A 15,664-nucleotide genomic window follows, 5' to 3' on the forward strand; every position below is an offset into this window, starting at 1 on the left:
AAACAGTAGTAATACTTACATAAGAGGAATATAAACAGAAAATAAATAACTTTATACACAATAACCAATTTATAAAGGCTGACAAAATCCGACCCAACAATAGCAAAGGGCAGTAAAACAAACACTGAAACAGTGTAGTAACATCATACAAAAGGACAAATGGAAATACACCAATATGAATCCCACAGCCCCAAACCTACATGCCACAACAAAATTACGTAAACCTAACACCCATTAGACCAATAATAAACTGGAAAAACGCCCCAACATATGAACTAACAAGAAAATTAGCAAAAGTGTTGCATAGTCATCGAAAATTACCAAATACATACAGTGTCCAAAATTCCACCCACCTAATGACAGATTTACAAACTATTAAACTTGACGAGAATATGCGACTATGTTCCTCTGATATAGAGAACATGTACACACACATACCGAAAACAAATACTATAGATATAATAAACACTGTATTGGAAGAAAACCAAGAAATTAATAAAGAAAGCCACAAGGAAATAATACATATATTAAAAACAGTATTAGAACATAATAACTTTCAAATTGACCAAGAATACTATAAACAAACAGATGGACTAGCTATGGGAGCCCCAACATCAGCAACAATAGGAGAAATATATGGAACATACAAGTATATCCCATTCTAGTAAAACAATAAATAATGGCTTACTTTAGATATGTCGATGACATATTAATAATATATGATGAAAAGATAATGGACATAGAACATATTCTCAAAGAAATTAACGAATTGCAACCAACTATAAAGTTCACCATTGAAAAAGAACAACAAGAATCTATCAATTTTCTAGATATAACAATACATCGTAATGAAGATAGCTTGCAATATATAGGAAACCCACACAGACGGACATCATCATACCTAACAGTTCGTGCCATCCATTTGAGCACAAATTGTCAGGTATTAACTATCTAATAAACAGATTCTACACATACCTAATAACGGAAAAAGAGAAACAGATAAAAAAGAACACTATTAAAAACATACTACATAACAACGAATACAACACAAACATAATCAACAGGCAAACTCAGACAAAACGAAAACAAAAATCAAACACACATGATGATGAACAACACCAACAAAGTGGGCCATATTTCCATATGGTAGGAAAGAAGTATGAAAAATCACGAAACTTTTCAAAGACATGCATATAAAAGTAGCATGTCGCACACGGAACACAATTGAAAATATACTTAAACATAAACCACAATTAGATAAATATAATAAAAGTGGTATATACTAAATGAAATGTGTAGATTGCCCATTAAAATACATTGTACAGTCGGGCCGAACATTTAACACCAGATATAAGGAGCATATACACGATATTAGAAATAATAATAGCAATTCTAGATACTCAAATCACATACTAAACACGGGACATACATACGGAACAATAGCAAACGTAATTGAAGTTATAACAACGAGGAAGAAAGACAGACACTAGAAAAATACCATATATATATAAGTAAAAAGGGCCTACACATGAATGACACATACATAGATATACACAATCCCATATTTCAAACAATACACTAGATCTACAACTACCAACGGTAGTATACCAACTAACGGTACACCACCCTCCCCCAACTACCAATTCCCCTTCTATACTCAACAACATAAAAACACAACACACCAGACAGCAAACGTATTAAAGAAAAGCAGTGGCACGCACACAGAGAACCTGCACAAAGTAAGTACACATAACAGTATAAAATATGTAGGAATAATGTAAGAACATAAGACAGTAACACGAATATTTGTGTATTACAGATAACACGCGAGTTGTGCTGAAAGCAAGAGGTAGCCGCTGCAGCACATGTAAGCATAGAGCAGGTATCTCTGTGATTTTGATTTAAACATAAATTTAAATTTTAAATATTAAAGCTAAATAGAGAATTTAAAATTTTAAACCAATCGGCGTGTGAATATTAATAATGATTTTAAACATAACTGACAAAATCAACAAGGGGTGTTCTGGAATATTGGGTGCCCACTGATGACAGAGCAATGAACAATTGTAAATTTGGAGTTTAAATGTTAATATTGAGTGCAGTGTGACAGCTACGTGAAGTGAAATACGCCTGATGATGGCCGGTTGTGGCCGAAACGTGTAGTGTAAAAGAAGGGGGACAAGAACTACAATAAAGCGTTACATTTACGACAGAGTTTATATTATACATATAGAAGTGTGGAATGTAACAGGATGCTTAAATATAATATTGCACCTAAGAGACAGGAAGTACTGAGAGTTGGAGGAAATTGCATAATATTAGGGTAATAAGATCACTGGAGGATGAGATAGATGGGGCATGTAACTCTTATGGGGGAGATGAAAAATGCACACAGAATTCTAGTCAGAAATTGGTAGATCATAGATCACTTGGGAAACCTAGGCATAGATGGGGGAATAATATACCACATTACTTCTGCAGCTGATACAGATCATAAAGTAAGTGGAAAATAAACCAGCCATATCCTCTTAAAGCCTTTGCAGTGTTGTGACTCTTATATTGGCAGGAACACACTCTAGGTGGAGAATGAGTGTTGTTGATATGGCCCTAAGTTTAGATTATAATTTAAAACGGTGAGTTTACTTGGTTGCCACTTAGTGGCATGCATAATTATACGATAGGAATGCCAACATGCTGAGCTCTGCACAATGACAGCAGCACAGTTGGCCATGGTACATGGTATTTTATTCTCCTGTAATTGTTAATTTTGATGCAGAAACTGTGTGCTGATAAAGTTAAAGTTGTCCCTGTGCTTAAGTAATTAAGCACTACGCCATGAAGGCGTTTGGGGGGTGGATGTATAGATCCACATTTTCTTGGCATGGGCACTAGTTTGAGGTGAGTGGTCAGTTTCACGCCCCTTGCGCTTTATCCCTGGGGAAAGACTCCCCCCCCCCCCCCTTCTGGATAGGACACTCAGTGGGCCCCAGAGCTGGTATGGACAATGTGGAACTATGTGCTGATAGATACTTTAAATAAGCTGTATTTATGGGCATTGCTGTACAGGGAACTCCAAATCAAATAAATATATTACCATGTGATAAAGTGACTATAGAGTGGGTTTGGATTGGTAATTTTATTTATTGAACACTTACAGATCGTAACTAGAAGTGTAGCGCTATCGCTGATTGACACACACTATAGTTCACTAGAGCACGCATTAAGTGTTCTCAGTCTGCTGCATCTTCATCAATCCTTGTCTGGTAGCGGCTTCACATGGCAGTCATTCTTCTTCCTCTGAATTCCCCAACCGTCCCCGGTCTCAACTATCAGCTTCTCGCATCAGCAGCTCACAACAGCTGAACCTCAGTGGTTATCTCACCCACTCACTAACTCACCAATGAACTGTTCACTGACTTCGCTGACTGACTGACTTTTTTATATCATCTTGGGAAGGTTCGTGTAGAAAACACCGTTCTTTTGTGGTGCAGTTGTTGTGTAGTGGTTGCATGACATAACATTGTTGGGTGCGCAGCCATAGGTGTTGACCCTGCAGAAAACACCGTTCCTTTGTTGTTGTTTACGGGACATTACTTAGCAGCAGCTGTTGTATAGTAGCTTATTTTGATGTCGTCTAGCAGCAGGTCTACATGCCACAGTATGCTGGATTTTTAGTTATTTTGTGAAACCATTTAAACTGTAAAGTCTTTTTAACAGTAGATGTCATGTAAGGATGATTGTGAAGGATGAGTAGGGAGAAATTTATGAGGTGGTAGTTATGTCTGTTCAAGCCTACAGAAACATGTCCTACTTCAGATCATGACATGTAGTTCATATTGAGTTCAGTTAGAAGTACCCAGTTTATTCAAAAGACGTTTTGGAAGAGAAGCACTCATGCCATCTCTTAAGTCTAGTTGCCCGTTTTGTTCAAAATATATTTTGGAATGGGAACACCCAATAGCCTCTTGAATAGTGTTTTGTGAACAGTTATGAATCTTCAGTTTCTTGTCAGATATATGAAAGAACCAACTGAATATTGAACACAGTATAATAATTTGCCTTGTAGTTAGTTAATTATTTTAAGAATCATCTGTTAGCCACCCCCAACAAGTCATCTAGAACCTCGTTTGGGTTGAGAGTTATGGCCATCTCTCTTCAGAAATTGTCACATCCACTAATTGTACTGTAGTTGTCTCTATGAATGAATGTGTTTGATATTTACACCTCTACATGGATGCACTTTAAGGAAGATGAGTTTAACAGTCTGCTACTTCACATCTTCCTTTGTAGTGTAATAGGATACAAAAGTTATTCATGAGTGAATCTTGTTTCCATTGTTCATATATGATAATGATTGTTTTCAGTCATACAGAATATAGAAATGTTAAGTTTTTTTGCCCATTTATGGTTTTAAACAAGGAGATGCTTTATTGCCACTCCTTTTCAACTCTGCTTTAGAATATGCCACTAGGAAGGTCCAGGAAAACGAGGTGGGACTGAAATTAAACGGGACACATCAGCTGTTGGTCTATGCTGATGATGTGAATCTACTGGGTGATAATATGGAAACCATAAAGAAAAACACACAAACTTTAATTGACACAAGTAAGGAGGTTGGTCTAAAAGTAACCACAGAGAAAACTAAGTATATGTTGCTGTCTCGTCACCAAAGTGCAGGGCAAAATCATGACATAAGGATAGGTAACAGATGTTTTAAAAATGTGGCACAGTTCAGATATTTGGGAACGGCGATAACAATTCAAAACCTGATTCAGGAGGTAATTAAGAGGAGATTGAACTCGGGTAATGCTTGCTACCATTCAGTCCACAACTATTTGTCTTAACGTCTGCTGTCCAAAAACATAAAAATTAGAATATACAAAACTATAATTTTGCCTGTGGTTCTGTATGGGCGTGCAACTTGTTCTCTGACACGAAGGGAGGGACATAGATTGAGGGTGTTTGAGAACAGGGTGTTGAGATATTATTTGGACCGAAGAGCAACGAAGTGACAGGAGGTTGGAGGGAACTGCACAATGAGGAGCTTCATGACTTGTACTCATCTCCAAGTATAATTAGAATGATCAAGTCAAGGAGGATGAGGTGGGCAGGGCATGTAGCATGAATGGGGAGAAGAGGAATGCCTATAGGATATTGGTGGGAAAGTCAGAAGGAAAGAGACCACTGGGAAGACCAAGGTGTAGTTGGGTGGACAATATTAAAATGGATCTTAGAGAGATAGAATAGGATGGTATGGATTAGATTGATCTGGCTCAGGATAGGAACCAGTGGATGGCTCTTGTGAACACGGTAATGAACCTTCGGGTTCCATATAATGCTGGGAAATTCTTGAGTAACTGCAGAATTGGCGGCTCCTCAAGAAGGGCTCAGCTCCAAGAGTAAGTAAGTAATGTTCCATGTCCTCTGAAAAATTGGAATATGTCAGTCAACTGTTGTATTAGACTGAATCATTCATTCCATGTTGAAGGTGTGCAATTAAAATTTTACTGAGGTAGTGGTCAAAGAAGAGTGAAACCATGTTTCTGAAACCTGTAATAATCTGAAGATTCTGGTCTGTTCATGTGCAGGATTGAAGTGTGTGTTTCAGTGGTAGTGTTTTGTTGTGCACCAAAATATTTGCTTATGCTTCTGGAGAGTTACTCGCTTTTGATTTTGTCATATACATATGCCTGCTACAGACGCTAGCCTGTTGCATGACTGTTAGATTGGAGGGGGGGGTGAGAGATTTGAGCTGGAAGCCACCTTAATGTTCATTGTTTCCTTTCAAATATCTCCCAGAATATTTACTGTACATTATATTTGTATGCATGCAATTCTCTTGGATAATTTACTGCTTGTAAAATTCACTGCCAAAAGTGTGTTGTTTATTCAGATTATTTGTTCCTTGTTGTGACAAGAATGAAAAGTACAGCTGAGCTTAGAAGCTTTGAAGGAAATCTGTCACTAATAATTTGTTAGCTGGTAACTGTATTTATGAACTGTTGTGGAGCAGGGCAAATAATTCTGATGGATTGTAGACCACTTTTCAATTCCCACTGGCTGGATTAATCTTTCTGGATTGTGCCAGTAGACGGGTTAGGATGGTAGAGTGGGGGAGCAGGTTCTCCTTTTGTAGCAGCTCTTATCCCCACCATCTTGTGAGAATTCTTTGTTCAGTTCAACTGTTGTCAAGAAGTTTAATGCAAGTGACATGTAAAAGGTGCTTAAGGAGTGTGGGGGAGTGGATGTATAGATACAGGTTTTCTTGACCTTGGCACCAGCAGGAGGTGAGTGGTCAGCTTCATGCCCCGGCTGCTTAACCCACATTCTAAGAGCCCCCCTATTTATTGAATAGGAGGTTGGGTGAACCCCAGAGCCAGTCTGGATGACGTGGAGAAGAGAAAATTCTTGACCCTACCGGGTCTGAAACTCTGACCCATCGACCATCCAACCCCTAGCCAGTCGCTATACCGACTGCACCATCCCAGCTCCATGCAAGTGACATGTAAAAATATTTTTAATTGAGTGTCTAATAGTTGAATGTACATTATATTTAAATCTGCATTAATACCATGGAAATACAATAAATTGTTCACCCTTCTCAGATATTGAATTTGCAGATGTGTGAATCAGACATTACTTATTGCTTTCCACATTGTAATATTGGGTTTGAATTGTGCATAAATATTTAGGTTTCTTCATATGTTAATACTTTAGTATATATTTCTGTCACATGAAGGAAAATAAGTGATGTGTTCCTCCAAAATGTCAGTTGACTTTCAATGCACTACAGGGTCCATAGCCCAGAAGATAGGACTATCCATCATCACCAATGTGATAACCTCATATCCTACATAGAGCCAGGTGTCTTGATTAGTCAAGCACATAGTTATTAAAGACTTTTCTGTTTCTTATAAACATAACCTTAAAGTCAATTTTAAATTAAAATTCAGTCATTTTCTTCAGCTTTCATTAATATTGTGTGATTGTTCATGCTCCTACATTACATTCAATTGTTTGTTCACAGCATGTTTTGGGCACACACATCTCTCTTCAGGAAGTGACATCCCATCACTGAACATTAACAAAAGCTGCAGAAAAAGATGGAATTTTAAATAGTAAAATGAACTGATCATTTGAGTAGTATGGTGAAATGTATTAGTATAACCTTGAAAGGTTATGTTATAATCGTTTTGGTACAGTTCAACACATTAAAAAGTATTTAGTTTGAAGTTTTTTACATATTTATAATATTTGTCCATTATTGTTTGTTTCCTAGTTTACTTAATGACAAAATGTCAGGTGTCTAGGTTATGCAGCATGAATGGCTGTGTGGTTGTGATCATTGAAGTGTGCGATAATGATTGTGGACCGTTGTAATGTCTGCCCTATCATTTTCATGTATGGATTATGAGAATGAAGAAAACTTGTTCAGGATTGCCAGTCTGGAGGGCAAGGCATGAATTCATGTCAGGTGCACTGTTCTGGGTTTGTTAGCTACAGTTGTTCATCAGGTCTTGTTGTAAAAGCAGAAGCAAGTGTACCCTGTACACAGTCATTGTGTCTGCCATTTAAGTACTGATTACCCACCAGAATTAGCACACTATTCAAGTGTCAGGCAACTAACTACCTGTGTTACAGAGTCTTTCTTATAAAGTTGATAGTTACTCAGACAGCCTGTAAGTTTCTCCCTTTTTTATGAATACTGAATATTCATTGCCATGTTCACTAAACCCACCATTAAATAATTTTCTGAGGCATTTGAATTCAGTCCATATCTTCACATTATATTTCTACAAAAGGTCTATTTTAATATTACCTTCTTGCAGTTGTCTTTGACTTATCTAATGGCATTTTCAAAAATAACTAATGGTGATATGGCTTCTGTAGTTTCTTTGAACATGTTTTATATAGAAGAATACTGCCTTCTGCCATGTTATGCCATGTGGCCTGGTAGAAGTTTATCGATATTGCAGAGTAATGTACTGCCTACATCATCAGAGTCAAAGAGTAATCCAAGCAGTGCCAGTAAACTTCTACCAGACTTCATGATGTCACATCCAAGGAGGTAGTACTCTTCATAGTCACTTCCATGTGGAGCTCAGATTCGGTATTTTCTTTAGCTTAGCACAGTGCTTAAGCATATCAGATGCAACAAGAATGTTTGTAGTATTCATTGAGCCATAGACTTTTTGTAAGTCTGTAAATAAGTGAGGTACTCCTCCATTTTCTAATATATAAAAAGCTCCCAGCACCGTGTAGTCCAGATACTGAAAAAGTGTTGTTAAATAACCGACAGAAAGGGAGGTTATAAAATGCAGTTCTGATCAGTAATTGATTGCAGGGGTATCCAAAATAATATTACGATTTTGTTTACACCTACATTTTTGGGTATTATTGTATCTTTATGTTCATTCTTATCTTTTTAATTTCAGCTCACTTGTGGCATAAAATGGATGTGAGTGTGCAACAAAATGAAAAGTTCAGAATTACTGGGTTTTTGGACTTTTTCCTTTATCTGGAATTCTAGGTAATAAATGACACCACATAATAGGGGACACAACGTTTCAGAAACTGGATCTGTTTCCAAAACGTTGTGTCCTCTATTACCTAGAATTCCAGATGATGGAAAAAATCCAAAACCCAGTAATTCTGTGTCATTCACCATCATCAGACCCCTTTAGAATCAAAATGAAAAGTGCAGTGTAATGTAACTTTTGCCCACCCTTGTATTTGTTATGAAATATGTATACGTGTATTAATGATCCCCAATAATTTAAACAGTTACATAGTGAAGCAATTTTACAAGTACATTGAATGGTACCATGACATTTTCAAAAGCTTACAAAATTTGCTGATATTTTAACTTGTTTTGAAACACTTTGCCACAATCTTGGTGTCTGTTTGTTTACATTCACTACTATTTCATCATTCGCCACTAAACTATTCTCGTCTTGCAATTCAGTAACTTGTGTCTGACAGTACGGACTATTTCACCACCCACAAATGCTGGATGCCTCTCATACCTTTACAATCATACTCAACTGAATTGAATTGTTATTTCCCACATATTGACTCAGCTTACAGCCTGCACACACTTTTATCGAGTTGAAGCTGTTCTTGAACTGTCTTGCCCTATTTGACCATGCATGTTCTCAAATATAATTTTACTGTACTGTAATTCATCAGAACATTAAGAGTGCGTTGTTGCAGTTTAGTAATGTCATACAGGATGTTGTGGATGAGTACATTGCACTGCTGCTTGGAAGGTCTAGGTCACAGAGACCAACTGTCTTGGCTAAGGTTTCGGTGTTTTTTTCTTCTTCTTAAGGCACTTAAGACAAATGCAGGGATGGTACCTTAACTGTAAAAACTGCTTCCTTGCACATCCTTCCCAGCCCATCATTACAGTCATCATCTGATTTGACTTGCTCTGTTGTATTCTTTATAAAAATGAAGTTCAAGAAAATGTGATATATGCCAGTTGGAACTGCAGAATATTGCAACATAGCATAATGTAATTACTGAACATGTCTGTTTGCCTTGTGGAGAGGTGTATTGGTTTTACTATACCACAATTCTTTTAGTAGGTCAATTAATAAGATGTTAAATGAGAGAATTGTGCTGACTAAGGTTTTGTAATTTAATGATAGCAGCAAGGACACAGGAGAGGACAACAGTAGATCCTTGTGACAACTCTAATGATTCTGGACTTGGGTTCGACCATCATCTGGAGTTCCAGCTAGCAGCGAGGTCAACTGTGAGATTTGCAGACCAGGAGGTGTGTAGAATCACCCAGTGAGCACATTGATGTGCATTAATTTGCTGTTTGGCACTACATTCAGAAACATCATTATTGTCAACGACCCCAGATTGAAACCCTGTGCTTATAACCCTATAGGATATTGAACTCCTTTCTACAAAAAAATTCCACAAATATAGACAGTAACAATTGCATTGCTCTTTTGTATATGATTTCTGCTGTACCCTTCAGTAGTTGTAATGTGTGATATATGATAATAGAAATTTGCAATAATGAAAATGTGCATCATAAAAGAAATACAGGCAAAGCTGTAAGAGGTATGTTACATAAATGAGGGTGACATAAGAATTACTCACATGTCAGTTAATTGTTGCATGATTTCAGTTACATTTTCTCTTAATGGAAGAACTTTTCATAGTCTTGTGATTCTCTTTAACTCATTGACCTCCAAGTTTTCATCTTGAACTTCCACACCAAAATGATTATTTATTTTGAGAAATATTAATTAAATTCAGTTTTTTCTTTACAGAAATATAAAGAAAAACATTATTTCTTTCTTTTTTAAATGGTTTAAAGCTTCACTGTTGCAGAGTGATTATAATAGAAACATCTTTAATAATTTCTTCATATTAGAAGAAAGAATTGGAGATTGTTATTTGTTGTTACTGAGTTAATTTGAAAGCCATCACAGTAATGTAAGCACAGAGACCTCTTTAGTTAAAAAATGATGACTGCTGTTCCAATCTTACAAGTATAACATTGAAGAAAATTGTTTGTAATTCTTAAGCATTAAGAACAGATACTTGGAGTTACAGAATAAAGTTTTATGTCAGTCTTAATGGTAGATTTCAAAGTTAAACTTATTGTACTCCATTACTGTTGTATGCAGAGTTGTGTGCTGAATCTGTGTTATGGTTGGCTTTCTAATAACATATTTAGATTATTACAGTTCCCTTCCCAAGTGAATATCCCGTTAGTGAAACATAAAACTGTTCAAAATATGACAGTGAAAGGTTTTTGCTGACTTGGAAAAAATGTGTTTAATTTGTACAAAATAAAGATGATTAGTTAGAATAGGAATGCATGTGGAAACCTGTAAGTTCAGGCAAGGAAGTACTAAAGCTGAATATTGCATTTTAGTGTTCCTGTACATCTTTTCATTTTTTAAACATAAAGTATGTACCAGCATTTTACCATTTAAGCTTCTAAAATAAGTGTTATTATAAATATTATTCAGTCTACATAGTTCTGTTAGAAGCACACAATGCATCTGCATGTACTACATGTTTGGCCTATTGCGGCCATTATCAGGTATGTAGAGCTTTTACAAGAACACTTTCTACCTGCTGTACCTCCCTACACTGGGCAGTCTTTACACACACACTGGGAGTGTGTTGTACAGGTATATTGTTTATGTAATGCCCTTATGTTGTAAAATGTACTAAATATTAAAATATTCTAATTGGAATTAAAATTGAGTTTTGTGTTAAAATGTGTGTGTATTCTCCACTTGCTTTATGCTACTGTTTCCACTTTGTTTTGTGTTGCCAGATTTATAGGTGGTGTTCGCCAGTGTGTTTTTCTGTTTATCATGTGATTCATCCCTTGATCTGAAATATGACTCTGTTATTACTGCTTGTATTATAAGTTTGCAATAGGTTATAATAAAGACACATTGACCTACTCACAACACACAACTAAACGGGGGACACCCCTACGGAAACATGGAAATAATACAAATAACTCACAAAGGCAGAAATATGAACAGTCTTGAAAAATTTCATATTTATTGTATGCACCAACAAAGTAAACAAATGAAGGAAGTACTCTTTGATCTCCAAAATCCTATATTCGACACCATATGTAAATACTAGAGCTATGACTTTTATGTACTCTCACCATGCAAATGCATATTTCACAGAAACCTCTGAAATATGTAGTAAAATATGTGGATTCATTAAAATATGCAACGTCACCTAGAAGTAGTAAGTTTTGCAAGCAATCTGTATTTACAATCTTTTTGCAGCCATTGCTTTTTTTTATACACAATACACAATTAGACTCTCTTCCATATTGTACGAGGTCACTGATTGCCTTTAATCTGATAGTATGTGTTTGTAGGCAGGAAAGGATCTTCGTACATCACAAGATGTCACTGGTGCGTTTTTTAACAAAGGAATTTTCTGAGAAGCAATGCATATAGGGGGATCTGCATCGTCTCCATTAAGTACCTGACAGACACTGGTAAACATCGAAAATTCAGGGTATTTTTAACACCACCTGCAACTTAGTGGACACACTTTTAGCAGTCTCCTCTTTGACAACACCAAGCTTTTCACTTACATTTTACATTATATCCATATACTCTTGCAGGGCTTCTAAACGTTTTTACTGTCTGGAAGCCAGCCAGAATTGCTTTTGATGTAGGCAACTGAACAAGCCACTTTTTGATTGCTGAATGTACTTTGGGATTCAGGCACCGAAACAGCAGACTCAGACGGGAACTTGGCTACAACTGATTTCACAGTTTCAGAGTGTTCACTGTAGAAGTAGATTGCTTCTGTCCAGGTTCCCCATCTTGTTGGCACTGTTTTGGGGGTCAAGGGTGCATTTGGCAAGTGCTGCTAATAGGATTGCACTCAATATGGGGCTTTCAGAAACATTTTTTTTTTGTCATCAGCATTAATTTATTCACTTGTAGGAACTTGGCCAAAACCACCTCAGTAGCATGTTGCAGTCTGTGAGCCAGGCAAGTAAAATGAATCAAATTAGGATCGAACACTTTCAATGCAGTTGCAGCTTTCAGCTTATATGCCACAGCATCTGAAGACAAAATCAGCACCTTCTCCCCATGAATGGATCTTGCAACAGTGGAATAATTTGTATGGTTCAGATCATTGGAGCAAGTCAGATGTGGATTAGAAGGAACTTCAATGTCTTAACTTACCAGCAACAAGAGAGTGTGATAAAGCGACTGACACAAATCTGTTGTTTCATCCACACCAACCCATATAAAGGCATCTCCTATGTTCCCTCTTATGTTTTCCAAAGTTTCTTTATAGCAGATAGGCAGATAACGGTTTTGAAGTGTTGACTAGTGTGGAATATGTTGCTTTTGGCACGTTCCCAGAAAGGACTGAAATTTTGGCATTTGGAGTTTAAACAAGGGGATGTTTGCAGACACCATCCAGTTGCACATATCCTGATGAGTTCGTTTCTTGAAGTCAATGATTGCTGTGTCTGTGTTAAGAGCTCTTGCTTCTTCGAAGAACTCAGCTGCTTGTTCTTTATATGTAGCCTACTTCATACATGTTGCTCCAGCTGTGATTTCATGGAAAACCACAATACTTTTGTGGCAATACAGACATATTATGATTTTACTGTTGGTTTTGAAGGAATTGTCTATTTTTACCCACAAATTGTACTTCGACACCAGATAGGATGCAACCAGTACCATAACTATATCGACTACTCAGACTTGAACTTGACTGATTTAACTGCTCATACAAGACAAAACTCAGTTTCAAAAATTTCAAGACAAGAACGCAGGTTTGGAGTGGGTGAGTATGTTTGGTGAGAGGGAAGGGGATTTTAACTGCAGTGCATAGAAACACTGTTCAGATTCTTAGAAAAATCCTGAACATGCAGGTCACACTAATGAGCGGAAGTACCCAGGGCTTGTAGTTTATTCTGCTTTACAAAAGAAATATTTCCTTCTGGATTTCCATGTCATTGCAAGAAAAAGTCTTTTGGATCAGTGGAGGAGACCATTAGTAAGGTATTTAATCAAAATACACATTAAAAAATGGAGACGCTTCCCAGTTTAAAATGCAAGTAAAGAGAAATATCATGAAATGTGTAGTTTGATGTAACAACTCAAAAAATATGTAGGAAATAACAAAAATATGTAGAATAAAATTCAGCTGTACAAATTATAATACTGCAGTTCGTGGAGATTATTACTTTTTGATCATCTACATTAGTAAGAAATAAAATAAGTATTTACATAAAAATCCTAGCTCTAGTAATCATTATATAAAACGTTAACACACAGATTTCCCCACTATGTGAGCAGGCTGCAGCACTATGTGCAACACTGCATAAAATACATGCAGGCATGGTACCACTAACACCAGTCCCACAAAATCATTCATGCAGACAACACACTGCTCACATAAGGTAAGAAAACAATAAAAAACATACAAAATTACAATCCCCAACATACTGTCCACTCCTTACTTAATTACTCATAGAGCTGAGCCTTCTGGAGGAGCTGCCAATTCTGCAGCTACTCAAGAATTTCCCACATTTTATGGAACTCGAAGGTTCATTACTGTGTTCACAAGAGCCCTCCACTGGTCCATATTCTGAGCCAGATCAGTCCAATCCATAACATGTCACATTTATCTCTCTAAGATCCATTTTAATATTGTCCACCCACTTACGCTTTGGTTTTCCCTGTGGTCTGTTTCCTTCTGACTTTCCCACCAATATCCTATATGCATTCCTCGTCTCCCCAATTCGTGCCACATGATCTGACCACCTCATCCTCCTTGACTTGATCATTCTGATTATACTTGGAGAAGAATAAAAGTTATGAAGCTCATCATTGTGCAGTTTTCTCCAACCTCCTGTCACTTCATCAGTCTTAGGTCCAAATATTCTCCTCAACACCCTGTTCTCAAACACCCTCAGTCTATGTTCCTCCCTTAATGTCAGAGACCAAGTTTCACACACATACAGAACCACAGGCAAAATTATAGTTTTGTACATTCTGATTTTTATGTTTTTGGACAGCAGACTATAAGACAAATAGTTGTGGGCTGAATGGTAGCAAGCATTATCCGAGTTCAATCTCCTCTTTAATTTCCTCCTGAATCAGGTTTCGATCTGAATTGTGCAAAATTTCCAAATAACTGTTTCCTATCTTTATATCATAATTTTGCCGTGCATTTTGGTGATGAGACAGCAACATATCCTTAGTTTTCTTAATGTTTACTTCTAGACCAACCTCTTTACTTGCGTCATTTAAAGTTTGTGTGTTTTTCTTTATGGTATGAGTATCTGCATTATCACCCAGTAGATTCACATCATCGGCATAGACCAACAGCTGATGTGTTCCATTTAATTTCAGTCCCACCTGGTTTCCCTGGACCTTCCTAATGGCATATTCTAAAGCAAAGTTGAAAAGGAATAGTGATAAATCATCTCCTTGTTTTAGACCATTCTTGATAGGAAATTTATCAGACAAATGTTTTCCTACACAGACTTTACTATACGTTTTGTTTAAACACATTTTAATCAACCTAACTACAGTAGTTTCATGGGTATCCCAAACTGTATCAGAATATTGTAAAATACTCCCCTCCTGACTGAATCATAGGCTTTCTTGAAGTCTATGAATAGCTGATGTGCTGTCTCATCATACTCCCATTTTTTCTTCAATATCTGACGAATGCAAAAGATCTGATCTGTAGTTGATCTATTATGTTGAAAACCACGCTGATGATCCCCAATAATTTCATCTATATATGGACTTAACCAGGGGTACGCAGTAGCATAGTTGGTTGACGGGCTATGCTACAAGCCGGAAGGTCGCGGCTTCAAGTCCTGATGAAGTCATTGGACTTTCTTCAATTGACCTAATCCTTCCAGCCACNGTCAGGCGATTTTTTTTGATGCCAAATAGACGTAATTAGCTTGTGGATCTCAGAATGTAATATTTCACCTCCTGCTTGAATAAGTTCTGCTGTAACTTGATCACTACCTCACAGTTTATACTGTTTCAGTTTTGCAATAGCTATATTATATTTAAGCATCCTGTTGCACTATACACTTCCATATGTAATAATACAAATGCCGTCGTGAATGCAACAATTTACTTTGGTTGTAGTTCTGTGT

General features: G+C 36.8%; 1 protein-coding gene across 1 annotated transcript in view; it reads left to right on the top strand.

The window, feature by feature from the left end:
* Window positions 1–15,664, top strand: part of LOC111872267 (nuclear factor of activated T-cells 5-like) — a gene marked incomplete at its 5' end in the record, with an annotated part of 82,186 nt that overhangs the window by 10,198 nt on the left and 56,324 nt on the right. Inside the window, 2 exon segments of the mRNA XM_033754634.1 lie at window positions 1,820–1,867; window positions 9,654–9,781. Coding sequence (XP_033610525.1) covers window positions 1,820–1,867; window positions 9,654–9,781 — 176 coding nt within the window.

Source organism: Cryptotermes secundus, unplaced genomic scaffold (assembly GCF_002891405.2).
Source record: "Cryptotermes secundus unplaced genomic scaffold, Csec_1.0 scaffold1682, whole genome shotgun sequence".
NCBI lineage: Eukaryota > Metazoa > Arthropoda > Insecta > Blattodea > Kalotermitidae > Cryptotermes > Cryptotermes secundus.